Raw genomic sequence first — 22,464 nt, forward strand, 5'->3', positions numbered from 1 at the left:
TGACATTATTTACTTACTTAGATTTCACTCTTTTGAGTAGAATATTAGTTAAAAACATTGTATTATCATAAAATAACCGAGAAATCTCTTTTTCAAAGGTTATATTTATACTATGTCTGTTAAAAGACATATAAATCATAGAATACTTTAATGCAGAATGTAGTATAATTGGCATAAAACGGTATTTAAATTAATTACAATGGTTGCCACCTATCACCCAATATTCGGGTCATATGCATCAAATTTAATAGTTTAAATATAATAAATATTGTTAGAATTAATATAATAAACAAAATACTCAATAGGGATCGAGAATAAGCCGTATGTTCTAAAAAGCTTGCTTTCATTGTGTTAGTCCAATTCCAGGAACCCCACATATCGTCAAAAGTTGTGTCCATTACCTCAGCAAATTAGTTTATAAAAATTATAAAGATATTTGAATTTGACAATGTACTAGTATAAACGTTAAGTATAAATCATACTAATCTATGATCATACTCCAAAACCTTATCTATGCTACATAACACTAAAGTATAAAAAGTACTATTGTTAACATATTATTGTCAACAATTAATTTTACATTGTTCCCATAGAGATCATGGAATATGTTATAAAATGGTACAGATGTTTTATAATAAATAGTGTCTGATATCATAGGCAGAAATGATGGATACAAACGGAGGTGTAGTTATGTAAATATATAATAGTGATACAATAAAATTTCAAGATATGGAGATTTTGCCACCCACTAAACCACCTAGGGGAGTAAAACCCCTTAAAGAAAGTGTAAGTCTTCTAATTAATTAATGATAATAAAGTTTTACTGCTGTTCTAAAGGTGTTAATTTTAAGGAATTAAAACAGTATACAGCTGCTCAAAATAAATAATAACACTCATTTAATAATGGTTTTTTCAAAGAAAACCGTAAGTTTAATAGAAATAACCAAAATTTAGTCCACTAGTTTATTTAAATTAGTTGAAGATAACTTCATAATAACCTTTCCTTTATTTTTAAATATTTTAGAGTGGTCTGCTAATGTCAGTTATTAGGACTTTATCAGCTAGTGAGACCAATGAGCAACGTGAGAAAGAAAAGGCTAAACTTGAAGCTGAATATAAACAAAGTGACAAGCGATTAGATGAGTTAGTTTCAAGACATGAAGGTGACTTAACAAAGGTATTATTCTAATCAAATAAAAAGAAACATATCAGTTAATTCAAATGCACATTATTATGTACTAATTTGACTAGTCAAATCAAGAATATGTCATACCATTGTTATGACTGTTTTAGTAAGATTAAGAATATGTTATGCTATTGTTGTGACTACTTTAGTTAGAACAGAAATATGTCATACCATTGTTGTAACTAGTCAAATCAAGCATATGTTATACCAATATTATAAATAGTTAAATTAAGAATATGTCTTATCATTATTGCACCTAGTTTAGCTAAATAAGAATAATACTGTTGTTGTAAGTAATTAAATCAATTTTAAAGGTGATGCAACTATTTAGTTCAATTTCATCTTCAATAAGGGAATCCCGTGAGAAAATAAGGACTGTAAAAGAAAATTTAAAGGCTTGTAAATCCCTTTTACATTGTAGAAGTGATGAGNAAGTATTTGTTTATTATACGAAAACTGTCTTTCAATTCCACAAAAAATAACGAAATGACTTTCCGAACAACCCTATAGATCATGGCCAGTAAACCAGAAAAACTCCAATGTCAAACTCTTTTATAAAGTCCAATGTTTTTAAGTATTTGAAGCGCGGCTGCACGAGATATTTTACAAAAGCACCTTCCGAAAAGAAATTACATTCGTCTCAAAAAAGCGCCGACCATTCCAAAAAAGGACCACTGCGAGACAATCTCATGGACGATGTCGAAAGCTTTCTTGAGCTTGACAAAGCATTGTCGATAATGGGCTTGAGCGATAAAGAAAAGCTAGACATTTACAGCACGGTATCTGCAGTTCTTCATTTGGGAAATGTTCAATTTGAAGAAGTTACCGATGATACAAGGGGTAGCTGTACAGTCTCGGAAGCCAGCGAAAAATCCCTCTCTGTAGCTTGTGAATTGCTGGGGATCGATCAGACCCGAATTAGGCAAGCCCTTGTTTACAAATCAATGCAAAGCAACAAAAGTTATCACCGTGGCACTCTAATAATGTGAGTTATGTATGTTAGTATCTCCCCAGAAAGTTCGTAACAAATGAAACATTCATTCGTATAGGGTTCCATTAAAAATCACAGAAGCCAATAACGCAAGGGATGCTCTTGCTAAAGCGATCTATAGCAAACTTTTTGATTATATTGTTCACAGAATCAATAAAAGTATACCGTTCAGAACTTCTAGCTATTATATTGGTGTTCTTGATATAGCTGGATTTGGTGAGTTTATGTATTGCAATTATTTCTATAAAATTAGTATTTTTTTAGAATTCTTTACGGTCAACAGTTTCGAACAGTTTTGCATAAACTATTGTAACGAAAAATTGCAGCATTTTTTTAACGAAAAAATCTTAAAATACGAAACGGATTTGTACACTCGAGAAGCCATCGATATCCCAGAAATAAAATTTATCGATAATCAAGACTGTATAGGTACGCGTTTTATTATCTAAATATTCTTTATGTTGCTTCCTAACGTTTCGACGAACTTCTTCAAAGATCCTTCCATCTCTGATACTGGATGGAGCATGCGAGCGAAACGTTAGGAAAAAACTCCAACCGACGACGGTTTTTAGACCCAAATCAGGACAGTATCAGTTTTAATTTTTTAAGACCTCATTGAAGCGCCCAAAAAGGGTATCTTCACCCTGTTAGATGAAGAATCTAAGATGCCAAAACCGTCATTCCAACACTTTACCACCGAAGTGTTTACCCAATGGTCTGGTCATTTTAGGCTGGATTTTCCAAGATCTTCCAAATTACAGGCCCACAGGAACATCCGAGATGACGAAGGATTTCTGATACGACACTTTGCTGGTGCCGTATGTTATGAAACTGTACGAAATATTTTCAATTTTCACCACGAAATATCTCCCATAAGATTTCTTTTTCTTAGGGTTTTTTTATTGAGAAAAACAATGACGCTCTTCACGCATCCTTAGAAGAAATAGTTCAGCAAAGCCAAAATGATTTAATTCAGTCTTTTTTTAACAAGAGCACAAACGTCCAAGCAGGTAAACTGGCTTTCGTAAGCGTAGGAAGCAAATTTAAAAAGCAATTGGCAGAACTGATGGAAAAATTAAAAAATAACGTAAGGAATTTCAAACGTCTGACGCTTTTGAAATAGGTACTTATTAAATGAGTTTTTAGGGCACCAGCTTTATTCGTTGTATCAAACCAAATTTGAATATGATAGAACGAAAGTTCGACGGCCCTGTATGCTTAACCCAGCTTAAAAGTTCCGGAGTTATTCACGCTTTAGATCTTATGAAGCACGGATATCCCAGTAGATCACCTTTTGCGGAAGTGTATTCCACGTACTCGAGTTATTTTCCGGACGAGGTCAACAGGTTGAGACCCAAATCGTTTTGCGAAGTAAACTGTGTTATAAGTAATTAATCCGAAACGTAATTAATTCTTTGGCTACCGCATTTTAGGCTTTATTGTACAGTACTGATGTGGCAGAAGAAAACTACAAATTCGGAATTACAAGAGTGTTCTTTAAACTGGGAAAGTTTTCCGAATTGGACAGGATTATCAGATCAAACCCGGATGAATTAAAAGTGATGATAAGGCGCAGCAAACAGTGGCTAACACGGTCCAGGTGGACTCAATCTCAATTTGGAATCCTGGTCGCACTAAAGTGTACGTTTTTAATCATTTTCAAGTTAGTTTTCGTTTGTTTACTTTTTGGTTTAGTTAGGAACGATATTTTGAAGCGGAGAGCCGCAGCAACAAAAATACAACAAATATTTCGAGGATATTTGGCTAGAAAATACAATCGACCCAAAATTAAGTGTCTAAAAAAGATCCAAAATCTCAACAAAAACGTCAAACAAATAGAAATAGTAGCCTTAGGGATGAAAGAAAATAATAAGAAAAGTGTGGCCAAAGACATAAACAATTTGAAAGAGGAAATTAAGAAAGCAATTTCTAAAATTAAGGTAGTAATATCATTAAATATATTTCTGAGAATCGTAAGTAACTAAAGCCTGATTGTTATTTTTAGGGAGAAAGCAAATTAAGTGAAAACACTATCGATGACTTGTATAATCAACTCGCTTCTAAAATTAATAAATACATTAACGAATTAAAGAAAAGTGTTACTCAAGAGAATGAAAACTTAAAAGAGTTAGAGCAAAGTATGAAACAAGAAATTAAACTGAACGAAAAGGAAGAAAGAAGAAAACGTACAGAACAAATAAATAGAACTATAAATCTCAATTCGATTCGAAGAAAGAAACAAGAACAACTGGAACGCAAAAAACAGGTCAGTATTATAACTAATATTATAAATGCGAATGTGTTTGTTTGTTTATTTGTTACCATTTCATGCCTAAATTACTCAACCGATTGTCATGAAATTTTGTACGTATTTTGTCAGGGGTTCAGAGAAGAACATAGGGTACATTTTATCCAGAAAAAATACTGTTCTCGGGGGATATAACAATTAATTTTATGTGGTCGCTACAGTATTTGACATTAACGCGAGCGAAGCCGCAGGTAAAACCTGGTTTATTATAAATGTTGTAGTACATGTTTTTATCCAATAATAATATTGAAATAGGTACTTGGAGAACTTGTGATAAGCACATGTTTAGTTTTATCAATAAAAAGTGTGGTGTAACTCTCCAAACGATTGTCTTTATAAGTGCATTTTAAAATGTTCCAGCAAGAGTTAATGCATGTCAGTTAAAACTGTTGTTTTTTTATTTTTAGGATGAATTGGATAAACAAAGATTATCGGAACTTCAAGCGGAAATAGTAAAGTTAGCGGAAGAAGAACAAAGACTTCGCGAATTGCTTGAATTAGAAAGACAAGACCACGAAGTGGCGCTTCGATTGGCTGTCGAAAGTAATGGAAAAGTGGACGAAAGTTCACAGATTGGCCCTAGGTCAGTAAAAAATGTTACTTTTTACATTAATTAATACGTAATTACTGTAAATCATTAGATTAGAAGCGGTAAAAAGACAAAAGAGAGCTGCTATTTACGGCAACGCAAAATTAGATCTTTCAAAATGGAAATATTTTGAACTTCGTAACATTCTTGTTAGTTCTCCTGCCGACGAAGAACTGTTAGAAGTAAGTAAAGACCTCAATAAATTGGAAAATATGCAAAATTCTTCCATTATTAGGCCTGTAAATATGAATTTCATCGTCGTCTAAAAATTTACCATGAATGGAGATTGAAAAACAAAGGAACAGCATCGGCTAGTTTAAATGACGACATTGAAAGAATTCCTCAAGCTATCGCAAAAAGAAAACCAAAACCATTAAATCTGGATAATCATGACAACAAGGCGAGATATTTCCGAGTAGCAATCAGAAAATCAGGATCAAAAGATCCTCGTGAAAGGGGTTGGTGGTATGCCCATTTTCAGGGACAGTACGTTGCCAGGCAATTACACTTACTCCCTAATAAACGACCAGTTCTTTTAGTTGCAGGTAATTATTTAAATATCTCGACATTTTTTATTATACTGTAGATTTTTCGTATATGTTAATATACATTTGTTTATGTCCGCGCCATCTCTCCAAGAGAAACTGCATTAATATATACTGCTGTATATATATACCTAATTATACTGTAGTACGCCATAAGAAAATAATTTTTAGGGAAGGACGACCTACAAATGTGCGAATTATCTTTAGAAGAATCGGGATTATTGAAAAAACGAAATGCCGCAATTTCAGAAAATGAATTTGAAACACAATGGGAACAATATGGGGGAAAACCGTACATTTCAATCTAATAACAGCGTTAACCGACCAACTTTAGTACAATTTCATTAATTATACATAATTTTTCATTTCATAAGATAAAATATAACTTAAAGAAGCTTTATTCGTTTAAATTTCGTTAAATTATAAAATTATACTACAACATACATTTAAAATGTATTTTGTTCAATGGTAGATATACATCAATAGTTCCGTATCAATGAACATCTTCACAGTATAAATGGTATAAATCATAGACAAGGAGTGTACTCTACTTCATACTTCTAATTTTTTTCTTTTCCCTATACAAAGATTCTGTTTGAACTGAAACAAAGAAACTATGAAGTTAATGTTTTAAAATTAATTTTCACTCTTACGAAAAGGATCAAATTTTATAACTTCTAATTTTTCAGCTAATCTATCTCTTATAGCAATATATCTATGTCCACTAACCACACTTTCCATTTGGACCATAATCCGTCTAAAAAGTGGTATAATTTATTTTTTATTAAAAAAATGACATTATTTACTTACTTAGATTTCACTCTTTTGAGTAGAATATTAGTTAAAAACATTGTATTATCATAAAATAACCGAGAAATCTCTTTTTCAAAGGTTATATTTATACTATGTCTGTTAAAAGACATATAAATCATAGAATACTTTAATGCAGAATGTAGTATAATTGGCATAAAACGGTATTTAAATTAATTACAATGGTTGCCACCTATCACCCAATATTCGGGTCATATGCATCAAATTTAATAGTTTAAATATAATAAATATTGTTAGAATTAATATAATAAACAAAATACTCAATAGGGATCGAGAATAAGCCGTATGTTCTAAAAAGCTTGCTTTCATTGTGTTAGTCCAATTCCAGGAACCCCACATATCGTCAAAAGTTGTGTCCATTACCTCAGCAAATTAGTTTATAAAAATTATAAAGATATTTGAATTTGACAATGTACTAGTATAAACGTTAAGTATAAATCATACTAATCTATGATCATACTCCAAAACCTTATCTATGCTACATAACACTAAAGTATAAAAAGTACTATTGTTAACATATTATTGTCAACAATTAATTTTACATTGTTCCCATAGAGATCATGGAATATGTTATAAAATGGTACAGATGTTTTATAATAAATAGTGTCTGATATCATAGGCAGAAATGATGGATACAAACGGAGGTGTAGTTATGTAAATATATAATAGTGATACAATAAAATTTCAAGATATGGAGATTTTGCCACCCACTAAACCACCTAGGGGAGTAAAACCCCTTAAAGAAAGTGTAAGTCTTCTAATTAATTAATGATAATAAAGTTTTACTGCTGTTCTAAAGGTGTTAATTTTAAGGAATTAAAACAGTATACAGCTGCTCAAAATAAATAATAACACTCATTTAATAATGGTTTTTTCAAAGAAAACCGTAAGTTTAATAGAAATAACCAAAATTTAGTCCACTAGTTTATTTAAATTAGTTGAAGATAACTTCATAATAACCTTTCCTTTATTTTTAAATATTTTAGAGTGGTCTGCTAATGTCAGTTATTAGGACTTTATCAGCTAGTGAGACCAATGAGCAACGTGAGAAAGAAAAGGCTAAACTTGAAGCTGAATATAAACAAAGTGACAAGCGATTAGATGAGTTAGTTTCAAGACATGAAGGTGACTTAACAAAGGTATTATTCTAATCAAATAAAAAGAAACATATCAGTTAATTCAAATGCACATTATTATGTACTAATTTGACTAGTCAAATCAAGAATATGTCATACCATTGTTATGACTGTTTTAGTAAGATTAAGAATATGTTATGCTATTGTTGTGACTACTTTAGTTAGAACAGAAATATGTCATACCATTGTTGTAACTAGTCAAATCAAGCATATGTTATACCAATATTATAAATAGTTAAATTAAGAATATGTCTTATCATTATTGCACCTAGTTTAGCTAAATCAAGAATAATACTGTTGTTGTAAGTAATTAAATCAATTTTAAAGGTGATGCAACTATTTAGTTCAATTTCATCTTCAATAAGGGAATCCCGTGAGAAAATAAGGACTGTAAAAGAAAATTTAAAGGCTTGTAAATCCCTTTTACATTGTAGAAGTGATGAGTTGAGAAAATTATGGACTGAACACTTGGAATATAAGTATATGCTTCAATTACTGGAAAAAATGTAAGTGTATTTAATTTGCATAGTAGTTTCTTATTCAATTTTCTTTTAGTGAAACTTTAAATGATATCCCTAACAAAATAAATTTTCATCTTTCTCGGAAACAATATTTGCATGCTACCAATCTCCTTATAGAAGCGGTGTCATTAGGAAAAGAGAATTTTGATGGTGTAGAAGGGCTAAAAGAACTAAGTCAAAATCTTGAAGTTAAAAAAGAGGTATAAACGTTGTACCACAGGAGTTGGCAAACATTTTTAAAAAAAATTTTTTTTAGAATTTGCATATTCAACTACTTCATGAACTCAAAAACCATATTTATGTGAAGACCGCTCAGAATGCTCTAGCACTCAGAAGACAAGGATCTGGCAGAGACTTTTTATTTGATTCTCCTTTACAACGCAGCACTGAACTGAGACTATCAGCAAGGCAGAGGGCTGTAGCTAGGAAAAATATACTGGATATTTCCCAGTAAATATTATGTAATAAAGAAGACAGGGTTTGTTATCCTAACGCGTAATTTACAGGCTCTCAATTAAGGATGATGATTTTGAAGTGGAAGAAAACTTAAACATAGACAACCCTGAAAAAAATTCTGCACACTTCATAGCTATTTTAATAAAATGCTTTGCAATTTTAGAAAAGCTGCCTTTTTTGGTTGAGGTAACACTATTATTTTTGGAAGTCCTGTTTAACCAATGACAAAATGATACTTTTTACAGAAATTGAAAACAGGAATGCAGAGTGAATTGCTAATCATTGTACAACACACAACTTATCATGTAAATGATGTGTTTGCTGTGCAGGGATGTGAGGATTCTGCTTTAAATGGAGAAGTAACTCTCTTAGAGTTGATGCACACTTTATTTGAACAGTTTAGGCAAATTGGGAAAGCTCAAGAAGTTATTGTTCAGTATTTAATGAATGCTTCCAAGGCCCATAAAGTCGATGTAAAGTTGTATGACATGAAGTTTTACTGGGGCCAAGTGCAAGTCATTGTAAGCTATAGTATTTTTAATTGATTTTAAGGCTAATTCATTTACATTTTTAGCTTCAGTTTCTATTAAACGACTATTTGGATATGCAAAATATGTCGAATGATTCGCAGTTAATACCAGATAATTTTTCGAATAATAACGATTTGTCATCATATTTTTCGCGAAGAAAGCAACAAACGTAAGTTTTTCGAGAGTTTTTCCAAAAAAATGCGCAAAAATTGAATTATTTTCCAGGAAAAAGAAAGCGCTATTCAAGTTTGACTCTGCATCAGGTTCAGTGTCTTCCGGAAATTCCTCAAAGGAGGCACAAGCCTCTAACAAAGTATTAGTGTGCCCTGCAGATTCAGAAAATATTTTAACAGTCTTCGTACCGCTTATTAATTTCGTGGATGAAATTGAAAAGTCATTGGAATTAAAACCGGGGTAAAATTTCGTTGTTAAAACTCGGTTAACTTCAATTTGCTTTCAATTTTGCTTGTAGAAGTTCGTCCCTGAATCAGTTTCTTTCAAATAATGTAAAAGATGTGTTCTTAATTCGCAAGAGGATAGAAACATTAAATCAGATAGAGGCAGTGGTTAGAGCTGTAGACGCTTGGAAATCTACTATTTTACTTGATGCTACCACCGATTATAAACCTTTACTTGTTGTTAGTTAGAATTAGCCACTTTGCGTCAACTTTTCATTACATATTCCATTTTACAGAGCACAGTAAACGTTGAAAAGATAATTCGGAAATGGACTGATTACTGGCAAGCTTTACCTCTTTATGGGGAGGACATTGTAAGATCTGTTTCTATAGCGTTAAGAGAATACCGGGAAACATGCCACGCCGCCTATCAGGGAATTGTCCAACCACATTCCGAGGATAGACGAATATGTAGTGCAGCTTGGTTGAAAGATGAAGATATCAGTAGATTTTTAAAGTATACAATTTGAAGTCAATATTGCATTTAATAAGTCAGGTAAAAGTTAATTTACCTTTAAAGATCTTTACCTAACTGGATGAACCTAAAAGCACAACAAGAACATCAAGCCAGGCACGAAAGGAAAGTATCCAGAGCAGGGCAGGAGTTACACCCTGAAGAGGAAAGTCCAGAAGACATAAGGCAACGAAACAGAAGAGAAGCTGAGATACTTGCAAGCAACCTTGGGGAAGGGGGAGTGAGTTCAGGAGAAATTTTGTCAGATATGTCTTTACTAAAGGAACTAGCACAGTTGCAAGAAAGTATGGTGAGTTTCAAATATTGAAAATTGAGTTATTAAAACTATATTAACATTGTTTTTAAGGAATGGTTCTCTGTTAGAATGCTTCACTTTGCTAGTCAGTTTAGACATGAACCCACCCTTGCCCCCCCAAAACCGAATGCAGTAGAGACTCCATCACCTGTTTCTTCTGCAACTCTTCATCAATTAACGAGTGTTGCCCAAGATTTCGACGAACTTGCGAACACATGCTTGCTATTGCTACATTTGGAGGTATTGTGAGGGTTCAAGTAGGTAGCTTAATTTGCATTTAATTATGATTGTGCAGGTCCGAGTGCAGTGTTTTCATTATTTGTTGGCTCAGAGCGACTACAACGCAGAAACCCACGAACCCGATCCGAAAGTTTTAGAATTAAGTAGAGTCTTAGCTAATGTGGATGAAGCCATGACTTCTAGTTTGCATCCAAGAAAATGCAAGGTGAAATAGGTTGAGCATTTAAATTAGATAACGTAATAATTTGTTGTTCCTTTTCAGTATATATTTGAAGGCTTAGGTCATCTAATAGCAAAAATTTTGATAAGTTCTTCGCAATATCGTCAGGTCATTAATGAGGCAGGGATCCAAAGAATGTGTAGAAACATATTTGCCTTGCAGCAGACCTTGACAAACATAACAATGACTAGAGAAGTGGCTTTAGATCATGCAAGGCATTACTTTGAATTGTTCTTTTTGACGCCAGAGGTAATGAAGTACTTTAATAATTAATATTTATAATGTTTGAGTTCTTTTTGTAGGAAATATTGAATAGTATTGTTGAGAAAGGACCAGAATTCTCTGAGTTGGAATATATGAATGCTTTTCAGTTACTGAATAGAAGTAAAGCAGAAAAAGATATTGGAAACGTTAATGTTCATTTAGAAAGGCTCTCAGATATTTTAGGAGAAGTTGGTGTTCAAGTTTAATGTAGTTATTTATTGATACCAATAGTACAATCTAAGAATTATTGTAATTATTCTATTAAAAGGCTAACATTATCATTTTGTGGATTTATAAAGTAATATTTAGTTTAAATATGTTTCATATTACTTTTTAAATACTAAATAAAGCTTTATATTCACCAGATGTTGTTTTAAGGTCAGTAAACTTACAATGACGATATTTTACTACTTGATTGTTGCCCAGGGTGAATAAACTTTAAAATATTACAAATATTAATTGTTGGTTGGGGTGAACGAACTGTGCAACAATTGATCACTCTACAAGAATGGAACCATAGAATTTAAATAACAATTGTACAGAAATGGCGGTGTGACAGTTACACGTTTAAATTTCCGTTAAAAAATATTTATTTAATTTGCCAAAATTTTGTAAACTGATGTGTATTTGTGATTTCAGTTATGTGAAATTAATTAAAACAACTTTCAACATACAATACTAGGCGTCATCGATTCAAAGAGAAAGTAGAAATTGAGTAAGTGTGAAGTTAACCTCAAAACTGTATTTTAGTTCTCTTTAAAAAACATTTTCTAATTATTGTATTGTGTTATGTATGTTTTTTGTTTGATTTACACGTAGCAAGAGAATGTCGAAGTCCCGAAACAGTAAAGCACCCCTTGAAGAAAAAATTGAGAAAAGTTGCAAAGATTTTGTGGAACATGAACTAAAACTTTTTATGGACGACCCTGAGCGCACATTTCATACTTTCCCTTCAGGCTTATCAAAAGTAGAACGAGCATTTATTCACAGACGATGCCAATCAATTGGCTTGAGTACAAAATCATCAGGTAAAGAACCAAACCGAATACTGACCATATCAAAAAACACCTCCACAATGAGTGCTGCTACATTACTAAATTTGAGCGAGGAAGCTGACTCAGCTCTAAATGAGTTAATATACCAACATGGTTCATATGCCAGTATTAATATTGCAAACAAAAACAATATCAGCAAGCAGATACTAAACGATTCTAATTTTGGAAGGCTCAGCTATGGAAATCTTGTTAATGTGCCACAAATTCAGCCCAATAATTTGTTAAATTTTCGTAAAACGTTACCATCGTGGAATTGTCGAGACGAATTTCTAAGTCATTTAGAAAATAATCAAATAGTTATAGTAACTTCTGAAACTGGATCAGGTAAAACGACACAATTTCCCCAATTTATCTTAGAAGACTTTTGCAGTAAAAATAAGCCTTGCCGCATTATTTGCTGTCAACCTAGACGCATCTCTGCTGTTTCTGTGGCTGAAAGGGTAGCAAAAGAAAGGGGGGAAAAAGTGGGGCAAACAGTTGGTTATCAAATTAAACTGGAGTCAAGTATGGGTCCTAAAACGTCTTTGATTTATTGCACAAACGGGGTCCTGTTAAGGACCTGCATGAAAGGCTACAAGTGCCTAGTTAATGTAACACACGTTATATTGGACGAGATACACGAGAGGGACAAATTTTCTGACTTTCTAATGATATGTCTTCGCGAATGTCTCCATGAATACCCTAATATGAAGCTGATACTTATGTCAGCCACCATGAATATTTCAGAATTCAAATCTTACTTTCCCACTGCATCTATAATGACCATACCAGGGAAAATGTATCCGGTAGAAAGGCATTACCTTCCTGAAATTTTACAAAAGATAGATTATGAACTGTACGCACCTAGAACCGATGAATTCTCTGAAGATGGTTCTGACGCAGGAGCCTGCAAAATGAGTTCCGAATATGACGAAGTGTTAAAAAACGAAATGATTGCGGCAATAGACGAATGCATTGCACATGGAACCGAAGATACTTTTGCTCATGTTATGCAATTAATTTTGTCCGAATCAGCATGGATTGACCAGCAAAATTCCAGAGGGTATACCCCCTTAATGGCAGCTATAATGTATGGGCAGCTCGAGCTTGTTGAACAACTTCTTTGCATGGGTTAGTTTTTTAAATAAATGCAAAATAATTCTTAAATTGCATTTGTTTAAATTCTTTATTTTTTCAATAGGAGCTGATATATCTCTGAAGTCTTGTGAAGGGCTTTCTGCGGCTGATTGGGCTGCATATTACAATAAATGGGATGTCCTGGAACTTTTATCTTTAATGAATGCTGCCAAACCCAATACCATTCCCAATGCCGCCTACAGTTCCGAACTTCTTGACGCATGTGATAAAATAATATCTAGAGATGCGATTGATTGTAATCTTATCGCAAGAATAATTTTCTTTATTCGAGAAAAAGATCCTTCTGGGAGTGTTCTTGTATTTTTACCCGGCTACGAAGACATACTGAACTGCAGAGACGCGATAACGCAACACAATAGTTTCAATGACAACGATTTTGAAATTTATATATTGCACAGTAGCATGCAGATTGGAAATCAGGCTCAGGTTTTCAACGTTATCCAGGGGAAACAAAAACTAATATTGTCTACAAATATTGCCGAAACTAGTATTACTATTGATGATGTGGTTTACGTTATTGACTCTGGAAAAATGAAGGAAAAGACTTATGATGCAGTAAGTCATATCTTTTTCATTGCTAATCCAAAAGTAATTTAAATCAAACTTCTTTAGATCAGTGGCATTTCTTCTCTTCAAACTTTTTGGATTTCTAAATCTAACGCTGACCAGAGACGGGGCAGAGCTGGCAGAACTCGTCCAGGAGAATGTTACTGTTTGTACTCTAAAGAGACGTATGATTCGTTTTTGCCTTATCGTACCCCTGAAATTGTTAGGGTCCCTTTACACGAACTTTGTCTTTTAACCAAATTATTGTGCCTACAAGATATGTCCATAGCCGAATTCTTGGATAAGGCCATGGATCGACCATCTAAAAGGTCCGTGGAGTCTGCAATAGCCTCCTTAATATCTCTTGGAGCTCTGGACGAGGACGAAAACTTAACCGCTTTGGGTTCTCATATGTTACAGTTGTCTGTTGAGCCCCATTTGGGAAAAATGTTGATTTATTCTATAGTTCTAAAATGCTTAGATCCCATGTTGACCATAGTTGCATCGTTGACCTATAAGTAAGTTAAATAATAAGTGATATGTGTTGAAATTCATCTTATATCTTGTTTTTTTTTTTAAGGGACCCCTTCATTTTGCCCATAAATTCTGAAAAAAAGACCCTATGCAATCAAAGGCGTCATGAATTTTCTGGACAAAGTTTCAGCGATCACATGATATTGTTGAAGGTTTTCCAGGAATGGCAGGTAGATTTTATCATTTACAAGGCCGTTAGAGGTATATTTATTTTGTTCTTTTAATAACAGCACGCACGAAGTAATAATAAGGAGCGGCTTTTCTGTCGTCAAAACTTTGTGAGTGCAGCGTCGATGGAAATAATTGCTGGAAATAGGGCGCAGCTTTTGAAGCAATTAAGGGCTGCAGGATTCGTCCCCACTCGTCCCTCCGATGCCATACAGCTGCTCAACGTTCACGCCGAGAGTTGGCCCATGATAAAGGCTGCTATGAGTGCGGGGCTTTACCCAAACGTTGCTTACGTTCATGAAAACAGCTTACGTACAAAGTAAACTATTATTTTTTAAAAATTTGATTGGATAATTTCAATTTCTTTCTCTTTTTCTATTTTAGGACAGAAAAGAAGGTCTTTATTCATAATATATCCTGTTTGAAACGTCTAAATTTAGCTGGAGATAAAGAAGCTGACGGACTGTGGATCCTTTATGAAGAACTGATAAAAATGAGACTCCAGTCTAGTATAAAGTTTGGCACTGTTGTGACACCCATAATGGTAAATTTGTCCCCTTTTGTGGTTCTCTGAAATTTACAGTTTGTTTATTTGCAGATTGCATTGATGTGTGGTCAAGAAACGAAGTCTTTCATAGAAAACGAACACGATCCCACCACGACTTTTACAATTGACGACTGGATAACGTTTGAGATCCCGAATACTAATCTTCTTAAGCTGAGGAAGATGTTGGACACAATAGTGTTGAAGAAGGTTTTAAATCCGCATACCGTGCCAACGTCGCAGGAAAATGGCATCTTGAAAGGCCTTTTAGAGATACTCCACGTCGAAGATGCCAAATACGGTTTGAAACAACCTGAAGGGATAGGGATTCCTCCAAAACCAATTTCTTTTGACAGTGTTAGAGCATTTCGAGCAGGTAGTCAAAGGGTTGGCAATAACGACAGAGCCTATGTGAGAGGTAAAGGTGCCATTCCTAAAACCCGAATCCGACCCCAGCAAGAACCCATGGGAAGATCGGATCCTGCTCCAACTTGGCGAGATTTTCCTGCAAGCCCTTATTTACCCTTAAAAGCCATGTTAAGGAATGAATATTCCGAAAACAATCACGCTGAACTCTTCCGGAAAGCTCTCATGGAAATGGAAAGGAAAGAAACAGAAAATTGGAGGTCAAACAGCTCTCAGGATAATTGTGGAACGAATTTTCAACACCAAGAGCCCTCGTCGTCTCACCAGAACAATTGGAGGACTAGGAATCAACAGGATATGCCCACGCCTTCGACCAGTTGTGAATATTTTAATAATAACTACAGGGGCGTCCCACGGTCCCCAAAGAAGACGGAACAGTTTGACAATTGCATTACTGGTGACGTTCAGTTTTTCGTAGTCAAACCCAAGACAATGAAAAGCATTCAAATAAGTCAAGCGCAGGGAACGTGGCTGTTTTCGCCACACATGGAAAGAAAACTTATAAATTTACCTAACGTAAGTTGTATGGAGCACACTTTGTTCGATACTATTTGAGTTTTTCGTTTACAGAAAGACGCAAACGTCGTCTTGTTCTTTTCCGTCCAAAGATCCCGCGCCTTCCAAGGGGTCGCACAACTGAAAACCTTGGGACGCATCTTGTACAACACCTCGCACCGCGTAAAGTGGCTTAGTACGTACAATGTGCCTTACGAATGTACCAGGTATGTAAATTATTGTCGATTGGATGTAGTGTCCGACCGAAAGTTCGGTTTCTGTTTCGGTTTCGGTCGAGTTTCGGCAGAAAAACGAGTTTCGGTTTAGTTTCGGTTTCGGCGGCAAACCTGCCGAAACTACGACCGAAACCGAAACTGCTCGGTCATGTTCGGCGCTATAAATTCAATCCAAGCGAAGTAGATTAGTAGACATTTCGCCATAACATAAGATTGTTTAACTATGAATACTAATAAGAAATAACGATTACAGGTACCTACTTGANGATATTTTGAAGCGGAGAGCCGCAGCAACAAAAATACAACAAATATTTCGAGGATATTTGGCTAGAAAATACAATCGACCCAAAATTAAGTGTCTAAAAAAGATCCAAAATCTCAACAAAAACGTCAAACAAATAGAAATAGTAGCCTTAGGGATGAAAGAAAATAATAAGAAAAGTGTGGCCAAAGACATAAACAATTTGAAAGAGGAAATTAAGAAAGCAATTTCTAAAATTAAGGTAGTAATATCATTAAATATATTTCTGAGAATCGTAAGTAACTAAAGCCTGATTGTTATTTTTAGGGAGAAAGCAAATTAAGTGAAAACACTATCGATGACTTGTATAATCAACTCGCTTCTAAAATTAATAAATACATTAACGAATTAAAGAAAAGTGTTACTCAAGAGAATGAAAACTTAAAAGAGTTAGAGCAAAGTATGAAACAAGAAATTAAACTGAACGAAAAGGAAGAAAGAAGAAAACGTACAGAACAAATAAATAGAACTATAAATCTCAATTCGATTCGAAGAAAGAAACAAGAACAACTGGAACGCAAAAAACAGGTCAGTATTATAACTAATATTATAAATGCGAATGTGTTTGTTTGTTTATTTGTTACCATTTCATGCCTAAATTACTCAACCGATTGTCATGAAATTTTGTACGTATTTTGTCAGGGGTTCAGAGAAGAACATAGGGTACATTTTATCCAGAAAAAATACTGTTCTCGGGGGATATAACAATTAATTTTATGTGGTCGCTACAGTATTTGACATTAACGCGAGCGAAGCCGCAGGTAAAACCTGGTTTATTATAAATGTTGTAGTACATGTTTTTATCCAATAATAATATTGAAATAGGTACTTGGAGAACTTGTGATAAGCACATGTTTAGTTTTATCAATAAAAAGTGTGGTGTAACTCTCCAAACGATTGTCTTTATAAGTGCATTTTAAAATGTTCCAGCAAGAGTTAATGCATGTCAGTTAAAACTGTTGTTTTTTTATTTTTAGGATGAATTGGATAAACAAAGATTATCGGAACTTCAAGCGGAAATAGTAAAGTTAGCGGAAGAAGAACAAAGACTTCGCGAATTGCTTGAATTAGAAAGACAAGACCACGAAGTGGCGCTTCGATTGGCTGTCGAAAGTAATGGAAAAGTGGACGAAAGTTCACAGATTGGCCCTAGGTCAGTAAAAAATGTTACTTTTTACATTAATTAATACGTAATTACTGTAAATCATTAGATTAGAAGCGGTAAAAAGACAAAAGAGAGCTGCTATTTACGGCAACGCAAAATTAGATCTTTCAAAATGGAAATATTTTGAACTTCGTAACATTCTTGTTAGTTCTCCTGCCGACGAAGAACTGTTAGAAGTAAGTAAAGACCTCAATAAATTGGAAAATATGCAAAATTCTTCCATTATTAGGCCTGTAAATATGAATTTCATCGTCGTCTAAAAATTTACCATGAATGGAGATTGAAAAACAAAGGAACAGCATCGGCTAGTTTAAATGACGACATTGAAAGAATTCCTCAAGCTATCGCAAAAAGAAAACCAAAACCATTAAATCTGGATAATCATGACAACAAGGCGAGATATTTCCGAGTAGCAATCAGAAAATCAGGATCAAAAGATCCTCGTGAAAGGGGTTGGTGGTATGCCCATTTTCAGGGACAGTACGTTGCCAGGCAATTACACTTACTCCCTAATAAACGACCAGTTCTTTTAGTTGCAGGTAATTATTTAAATATCTCGACATTTTTTATTATACTGTAGATTTTTCGTATATGTTAATATACATTTGTTTATGTCCGCGCCATCTCTCCAAGAGAAACTGCATTAATATATACTGCTGTATATATATACCTAATTATACTGTAGTACGCCATAAGAAAATAATTTTTAGGGAAGGACGACCTACAAATGTGCGAATTATCTTTAGAAGAATCGGGATTATTGAAAAAACGAAATGCCGCAATTTCAGAAAATGAATTTGAAACACAATGGGAACAATATGGGGGAAAACCGTACATTTCAATCTAATAACAGCGTTAACCGACCAACTTTAGTACAATTTCATTAATTATACATAATTTTTCATTTCATAAGATAAAATATAACTTAAAGAAGCTTTATTCGTTTAAATTTCGTTAAATTATAAAATTATACTACAACATACATTTAAAATGTATTTTGTTCAATGGTAGATATACATCAATAGTTCCGTATCAATGAACATCTTCACAGTATAAATGGTATAAATCATAGACAAGGAGTGTACTCTACTTCATACTTCTAATTTTTTTCTTTTCCCTATACAAAGATTCTGTTTGAACTGAAACAAAGAAACTATGAAGTTAATGTTTTAAAATTAATTTTCACTCTTACGAAAAGGATCAAATTTTATAACTTCTAATTTTTCAGCTAATCTATCTCTTATAGCAATATATCTATGTCCACTAACCACACTTTCCATTTGGACCATAATCCGTCTAAAAAGTGGTATAATTTATTTTTTATTAAAAAAATGACATTATTTACTTACTTAGATTTCACTCTTTTGAGTAGAATATTAGTTAAAAACATTGTATTATCATAAAATAACCGAGAAATCTCTTTTTCAAAGGTTATATTTATACTATGTCTGTTAAAAGACATATAAATCATAGAATACTTTAATGCAGAATGTAGTATAATTGGCATAAAACGGTATTTAAATTAATTACAATGGTTGCCACCTATCACCCAATATTCGGGTCATATGCATCAAATTTAATAGTTTAAATATAGATATTTTGAAGCGGAGAGCCGCAGCAACAAAAATACAACAAATATTTCGAGGATATTTGGCTAGAAAATACAATCGACCCAAAATTAAGTGTCTAAAAAAGATCCAAAATCTCAACAAAAACGTCAAACAAATAGAAATAGTAGCCTTAGGGATGAAAGAAAATAATAAGAAAAGTGTGGCCAAAGACATAAACAATTTGAAAGAGGAAATTAAGAAAGCAATTTCTAAAATTAAGGTAGTAATATCATTAAATATATTTCTGAGAATCGTAAGTAACTAAAGCCTGATTGTTATTTTTAGGGAGAAAGCAAATTAAGTGAAAACACTATCGATGACTTGTATAATCAACTCGCTTCTAAAATTAATAAATACATTAACGAATTAAAGAAAAGTGTTACTCAAGAGAATGAAAACTTAAAAGAGTTAGAGCAAAGTATGAAACAAGAAATTAAACTGAACGAAAAGGAAGAAAGAAGAAAACGTACAGAACAAATAAATAGAACTATAAATCTCAATTCGATTCGAAGAAAGAAACAAGAACAACTGGAACGCAAAAAACAGGTCAGTATTATAACTAATATTATAAATGCGAATGTGTTTGTTTGTTTATTTGTTACCATTTCATGCCTAAATTACTCAACCGATTGTCATGAAATTTTGTACGTATTTTGTCAGGGGTTCAGAGAAGAACATAGGGTACATTTTATCCAGAAAAAATACTGTTCTCGGGGGATATAACAATTAATTTTATGTGGTCGCTACAGTATTTGACATTAACGCGAGCGAAGCCGCAGGTAAAACCTGGTTTATTATAAATGTTGTAGTACATGTTTTTATCCAATAATAATATTGAAATAGGTACTTGGAGAACTTGTGATAAGCACATGTTTAGTTTTATCAATAAAAAGTGTGGTGTAACTCTCCAAACGATTGTCTTTATAAGTGCATTTTAAAATGTTCCAGCAAGAGTTAATGCATGTCAGTTAAAACTGTTGTTTTTTTATTTTTAGGATGAATTGGATAAACAAAGATTATCGGAACTTCAAGCGGAAATAGTAAAGTTAGCGGAAGAAGAACAAAGACTTCGCGAATTGCTTGAATTAGAAAGACAAGACCACGAAGTGGCGCTTCGATTGGCTGTCGAAAGTAATGGAAAAGTGGACGAAAGTTCACAGATTGGCCCTAGGTCAGTAAAAAATGTTACTTTTTACATTAATTAATACGTAATTACTGTAAATCATTAGATTAGAAGCGGTAAAAAGACAAAAGAGAGCTGCTATTTACGGCAACGCAAAATTAGATCTTTCAAAATGGAAATATTTTGAACTTCGTAACATTCTTGTTAGTTCTCCTGCCGACGAAGAACTGTTAGAAGTAAGTAAAGACCTCAATAAATTGGAAAATATGCAAAATTCTTCCATTATTAGGCCTGTAAATATGAATTTCATCGTCGTCTAAAAATTTACCATGAATGGAGATTGAAAAACAAAGGAACAGCATCGGCTAGTTTAAATGACGACATTGAAAGAATTCCTCAAGCTATCGCAAAAAGAAAACCAAAACCATTAAATCTGGATAATCATGACAACAAGGCGAGATATTTCCGAGTAGCAATCAGAAAATCAGGATCAAAAGATCCTCGTGAAAGGGGTTGGTGGTATGCCCATTTTCAGGGACAGTACGTTGCCAGGCAATTACACTTACTCCCTAATAAACGACCAGTTCTTTTAGTTGCAGGTAATTATTTAAATATCTCGACATTTTTTATTATACTGTAGATTTTTCGTATATGTTAATATACATTTGTTTATGTCCGCGCCATCTCTCCAAGAGAAACTGCATTAATATATACTGCTGTATATATATACCTAATTATACTGTAGTACGCCATAAGAAAATAATTTTTAGGGAAGGACGACCTACAAATGTGCGAATTATCTTTAGAAGAATCGGGATTATTGAAAAAACGAAATGCCGCAATTTCAGAAAATGAATTTGAAACACAATGGGAACAATATGGGGGAAAACCGTACATTTCAATCTAATAACAGCGTTAACCGACCAACTTTAGTACAATTTCATTAATTATACATAATTTTTCATTTCATAAGATAAAATATAACTTAAAGAAGCTTTATTCGTTTAAATTTCGTTAAATTATAAAATTATACTACAACATACATTTAAAATGTATTTTGTTCAATGGTAGATATACATCAATAGTTCCGTATCAATGAACATCTTCACAGTATAAATGGTATAAATCATAGACAAGGAGTGTACTCTACTTCATACTTCTAATTTTTTTCTTTTCCCTATACAAAGATTCTGTTTGAACTGAAACAAAGAAACTATGAAGTTAATGTTTTAAAATTAATTTTCACTCTTACGAAAAGGATCAAATTTTATAACTTCTAATTTTTCAGCTAATCTATCTCTTATAGCAATATATCTATGTCCACTAACCACACTTTCCATTTGGACCATAATCCGTCTAAAAAGTGGTATAATTTATTTTTTATTAAAAAAATGACATTATTTACTTACTTAGATTTCACTCTTTTGAGTAGAATATTAGTTAAAAACATTGTATTATCATAAAATAACCGAGAAATCTCTTTTTCAAAGGTTATATTTATACTATGTCTGTTAAAAGACATATAAATCATAGAATACTTTAATGCAGAATGTAGTATAATTGGCATAAAACGGTATTTAAATTAATTACAATGGTTGCCACCTATCACCCAATATTCGGGTCATATGCATCAAATTTAATAGTTTAAATATAATAAATATTGTTAGAATTAATATAATAAACAAAATACTCAATAGGGATCGAGAATAAGCCGTATGTTCTAAAAAGCTTGCTTTCATTGTGTTAGTCCAATTCCAGGAACCCCACATATCGTCAAAAGTTGTGTCCATTACCTCAGCAAATTAGTTTATAAAAATTATAAAGATATTTGAATTTGACAATGTACTAGTATAAACGTTAAGTATAAATCATACTAATCTATGATCATACTCCAAAACCTTATCTATGCTACATAACACTAAAGTATAAAAAGTACTATTGTTAACATATTATTGTCAACAATTAATTTTACATTGTTCCCATAGAGATCATGGAATATGTTATAAAATGGTACAGATGTTTTATAATAAATAGTGTCTGATATCATAGGCAGAAATGATGGATACAAACGGAGGTGTA

The 22,464-nt window shown here is 33.0% G+C and overlaps 8 protein-coding genes across 11 annotated transcripts in view; 5 read left to right on the forward strand and 3 right to left on the reverse strand.

Moving 5' to 3' along the window:
• LOC108732332 (myosin heavy chain 95F-like) overlaps positions 1 to 6,015 on the forward strand; it is a 12,484-nt gene extending 6,469 nt beyond the window's left edge. The window contains exons 4-16 of the mRNA XM_025973880.1: positions 1,762 to 2,171; positions 2,236 to 2,393; positions 2,442 to 2,606; positions 2,787 to 3,010; positions 3,070 to 3,264; positions 3,324 to 3,548; positions 3,611 to 3,818; positions 3,873 to 4,117; positions 4,183 to 4,443; positions 4,893 to 5,068; positions 5,127 to 5,256; positions 5,310 to 5,619; positions 5,791 to 6,015. Of these exons, the coding sequence (XP_025829665.1) occupies positions 1,762 to 2,171; positions 2,236 to 2,393; positions 2,442 to 2,606; positions 2,787 to 3,010; positions 3,070 to 3,264; positions 3,324 to 3,548; positions 3,611 to 3,818; positions 3,873 to 4,117; positions 4,183 to 4,443; positions 4,893 to 5,068; positions 5,127 to 5,256; positions 5,310 to 5,619; positions 5,791 to 5,927 (2,844 nt within the window). The 3' untranslated portion in view covers positions 5,928 to 6,015. The remainder of the gene's footprint in view (positions 1 to 1,761; positions 2,172 to 2,235; positions 2,394 to 2,441; positions 2,607 to 2,786; positions 3,011 to 3,069; positions 3,265 to 3,323; positions 3,549 to 3,610; positions 3,819 to 3,872; positions 4,118 to 4,182; positions 4,444 to 4,892; positions 5,069 to 5,126; positions 5,257 to 5,309; positions 5,620 to 5,790) is intronic.
• On the forward strand, positions 571 to 11,326 carry LOC108732333 (exocyst complex component 4). Of its 4 annotated transcripts, none has more exons than XM_025973882.1 (17): positions 571 to 786; positions 1,025 to 1,177; positions 1,501 to 1,600; positions 8,014 to 8,092; positions 8,142 to 8,307; positions 8,364 to 8,557; positions 8,614 to 8,749; positions 8,809 to 9,084; positions 9,138 to 9,262; positions 9,319 to 9,507; positions 9,566 to 9,731; positions 9,788 to 10,008; positions 10,072 to 10,315; positions 10,373 to 10,561; positions 10,617 to 10,766; positions 10,824 to 11,030; positions 11,084 to 11,326. In XM_025973882.1, the coding sequence occupies exons 1-17, from the start codon at positions 730 to 732 to the stop codon at positions 11,249 to 11,251; spliced, it is 2,820 nt and encodes a 939-aa protein (XP_025829667.1). In that variant the 5' UTR covers positions 571 to 729; the 3' UTR covers positions 11,252 to 11,326. The 4 variants fall into 4 exon arrangements, with proteins under 4 accessions (XP_025829667.1, XP_025829668.1, XP_025829666.1 ...); XM_025973883.1 differs by lacking the exons at positions 571 to 786; positions 1,025 to 1,177; positions 1,501 to 1,600 and adding exons at positions 6,983 to 7,198; positions 7,250 to 7,336; positions 7,437 to 7,589 and having other exon boundaries at positions 7,914 to 8,092; XM_025973885.1 differs by lacking the exons at positions 571 to 786; positions 1,025 to 1,177; positions 1,501 to 1,600 and adding exons at positions 7,181 to 7,198; positions 7,264 to 7,336; positions 7,437 to 7,589 and having other exon boundaries at positions 7,914 to 8,092.
• LOC112904263 (39S ribosomal protein L33, mitochondrial-like) lies at positions 6,061 to 6,552 on the reverse strand. Its single transcript, XM_025973886.1, has 3 exons — positions 6,430 to 6,552; positions 6,273 to 6,376; positions 6,061 to 6,219 (listed from the first exon to the last, which is right to left on the reverse strand). Exons 1-3 carry the CDS (start codon positions 6,549 to 6,551, stop codon positions 6,167 to 6,169), a joined length of 279 nt encoding a protein of 92 aa, XP_025829671.1. The 5' UTR covers position 6,552; the 3' UTR covers positions 6,061 to 6,166.
• Positions 11,327 to 11,566: 240 nt separating the features above from the next.
• Positions 11,567 to 22,464, forward strand: part of LOC108732331 (ATP-dependent RNA helicase DHX36-like) — a 12,590-nt gene continuing 1,692 nt past the window's right edge. Inside the window, exons 1-9 of the mRNA XM_018463070.1 lie at positions 11,567 to 11,760; positions 11,865 to 13,210; positions 13,281 to 13,792; positions 13,850 to 14,301; positions 14,364 to 14,487; positions 14,548 to 14,804; positions 14,870 to 15,029; positions 15,084 to 15,971; positions 16,026 to 16,177. Coding sequence (XP_018318572.1) covers positions 11,872 to 13,210; positions 13,281 to 13,792; positions 13,850 to 14,301; positions 14,364 to 14,487; positions 14,548 to 14,804; positions 14,870 to 15,029; positions 15,084 to 15,971; positions 16,026 to 16,177 — 3,884 coding nt within the window. The 5' untranslated portion in view covers positions 11,567 to 11,760; positions 11,865 to 11,871. The remainder of the gene's footprint in view (positions 11,761 to 11,864; positions 13,211 to 13,280; positions 13,793 to 13,849; positions 14,302 to 14,363; positions 14,488 to 14,547; positions 14,805 to 14,869; positions 15,030 to 15,083; positions 15,972 to 16,025; positions 16,178 to 22,464) is intronic.
• Positions 16,459 to 18,587, forward strand: LOC112904265 (myosin heavy chain 95F-like). Its single transcript, XM_025973888.1, has 6 exons — positions 16,459 to 16,689; positions 16,755 to 17,015; positions 17,465 to 17,640; positions 17,699 to 17,828; positions 17,882 to 18,191; positions 18,363 to 18,587. Exons 1-6 carry the CDS (start codon positions 16,606 to 16,608, stop codon positions 18,497 to 18,499), a joined length of 1,098 nt encoding a protein of 365 aa, XP_025829673.1. The 5' UTR covers positions 16,459 to 16,605; the 3' UTR covers positions 18,500 to 18,587.
• On the reverse strand, positions 18,633 to 19,124 carry LOC112904267 (39S ribosomal protein L33, mitochondrial-like). The gene is made up of 3 exons (XM_025973891.1): positions 19,002 to 19,124; positions 18,845 to 18,948; positions 18,633 to 18,791 (listed from the first exon to the last, which is right to left on the reverse strand). Exons 1-3 carry the CDS (start codon positions 19,121 to 19,123, stop codon positions 18,739 to 18,741), a joined length of 279 nt encoding a protein of 92 aa, XP_025829676.1. The 5' UTR covers position 19,124; the 3' UTR covers positions 18,633 to 18,738.
• On the forward strand, positions 19,252 to 21,380 carry LOC112904266 (myosin heavy chain 95F-like). Its single transcript, XM_025973889.1, has 6 exons — positions 19,252 to 19,482; positions 19,548 to 19,808; positions 20,258 to 20,433; positions 20,492 to 20,621; positions 20,675 to 20,984; positions 21,156 to 21,380. The coding sequence occupies exons 1-6, from the start codon at positions 19,399 to 19,401 to the stop codon at positions 21,290 to 21,292; spliced, it is 1,098 nt and encodes a 365-aa protein (XP_025829674.1). The 5' UTR covers positions 19,252 to 19,398; the 3' UTR covers positions 21,293 to 21,380.
• On the reverse strand, positions 21,426 to 21,917 carry LOC108732334 (39S ribosomal protein L33, mitochondrial). Its single transcript, XM_018463073.1, has 3 exons — positions 21,795 to 21,917; positions 21,638 to 21,741; positions 21,426 to 21,584 (listed from the first exon to the last, which is right to left on the reverse strand). The coding sequence occupies exons 1-3, from the start codon at positions 21,914 to 21,916 to the stop codon at positions 21,532 to 21,534; spliced, it is 279 nt and encodes a 92-aa protein (XP_018318575.1). The 5' UTR covers position 21,917; the 3' UTR covers positions 21,426 to 21,531.

The sequence above is a fragment of the Agrilus planipennis genome, unplaced genomic scaffold, assembly GCF_000699045.2.
Source record: "Agrilus planipennis isolate EAB-ADULT unplaced genomic scaffold, Apla_2.0 scaffold30, whole genome shotgun sequence".
NCBI lineage: Eukaryota > Metazoa > Arthropoda > Insecta > Coleoptera > Buprestidae > Agrilus > Agrilus planipennis.

Bases quoted from the DNA above. Each gene is read 5' to 3' on its own strand.
- LOC108732334 (XM_018463073.1), bottom strand. From the start codon at position 21,916: ATGATTTATATGTCTTTTAACAGACATAGTATAAATATAACCTTTGAA. The intron at 21,742-21,794 runs GTAAGTAAATAA...ACCACTTTTTAG, and splicing joins CTCAAAAGAGTGAAATCTAA to ACGGATTATGGTCCAAATGG. The intron at 21,585-21,637 runs GTAAGAGTGAAA...TCTTTGTTTCAG, and splicing joins TATAAAATTTGATCCTTTTC to TTCAAACAGAATCTTTGTAT.
- LOC112904263 (XM_025973886.1), bottom strand. From the start codon at position 6,551: ATGATTTATATGTCTTTTAACAGACATAGTATAAATATAACCTTTGAA. The intron at 6,377-6,429 runs GTAAGTAAATAA...ACCACTTTTTAG, and splicing joins CTCAAAAGAGTGAAATCTAA to ACGGATTATGGTCCAAATGG. The intron at 6,220-6,272 runs GTAAGAGTGAAA...TCTTTGTTTCAG, and splicing joins TATAAAATTTGATCCTTTTC to TTCAAACAGAATCTTTGTAT.
- LOC112904266 (XM_025973889.1), top strand. From the start codon at position 19,399: ATGAAAGAAAATAATAAGAAAAGTGTGGCCAAAGACATAAACAATTTG. The intron at 20,434-20,491 runs GTCAGTAAAAAA...GTAAATCATTAG, and splicing joins AGTTCACAGATTGGCCCTAG to ATTAGAAGCGGTAAAAAGAC. The intron at 20,622-20,674 runs GTAAGTAAAGAC...TTCCATTATTAG, and splicing joins CCGACGAAGAACTGTTAGAA to GCCTGTAAATATGAATTTCA.
- LOC112904265 (XM_025973888.1), top strand. From the start codon at position 16,606: ATGAAAGAAAATAATAAGAAAAGTGTGGCCAAAGACATAAACAATTTG. The intron at 17,829-17,881 runs GTAAGTAAAGAC...TTCCATTATTAG, and splicing joins CCGACGAAGAACTGTTAGAA to GCCTGTAAATATGAATTTCA. The intron at 18,192-18,362 runs GTAATTATTTAA...AATAATTTTTAG, and splicing joins ACCAGTTCTTTTAGTTGCAG to GGAAGGACGACCTACAAATG.
- LOC112904267 (XM_025973891.1), bottom strand. From the start codon at position 19,123: ATGATTTATATGTCTTTTAACAGACATAGTATAAATATAACCTTTGAA. The intron at 18,949-19,001 runs GTAAGTAAATAA...ACCACTTTTTAG, and splicing joins CTCAAAAGAGTGAAATCTAA to ACGGATTATGGTCCAAATGG. The intron at 18,792-18,844 runs GTAAGAGTGAAA...TCTTTGTTTCAG, and splicing joins TATAAAATTTGATCCTTTTC to TTCAAACAGAATCTTTGTAT.
- LOC108732333 (XM_025973882.1), top strand. From the start codon at position 730: ATGGAGATTTTGCCACCCACTAAACCACCTAGGGGAGTAAAACCCCTT. The intron at 1,178-1,500 runs GTATTATTCTAA...TCAATTTTAAAG, and splicing joins ATGAAGGTGACTTAACAAAG to GTGATGCAACTATTTAGTTC. The intron at 10,316-10,372 runs GTGAGTTTCAAA...ATTGTTTTTAAG, and splicing joins CACAGTTGCAAGAAAGTATG to GAATGGTTCTCTGTTAGAAT.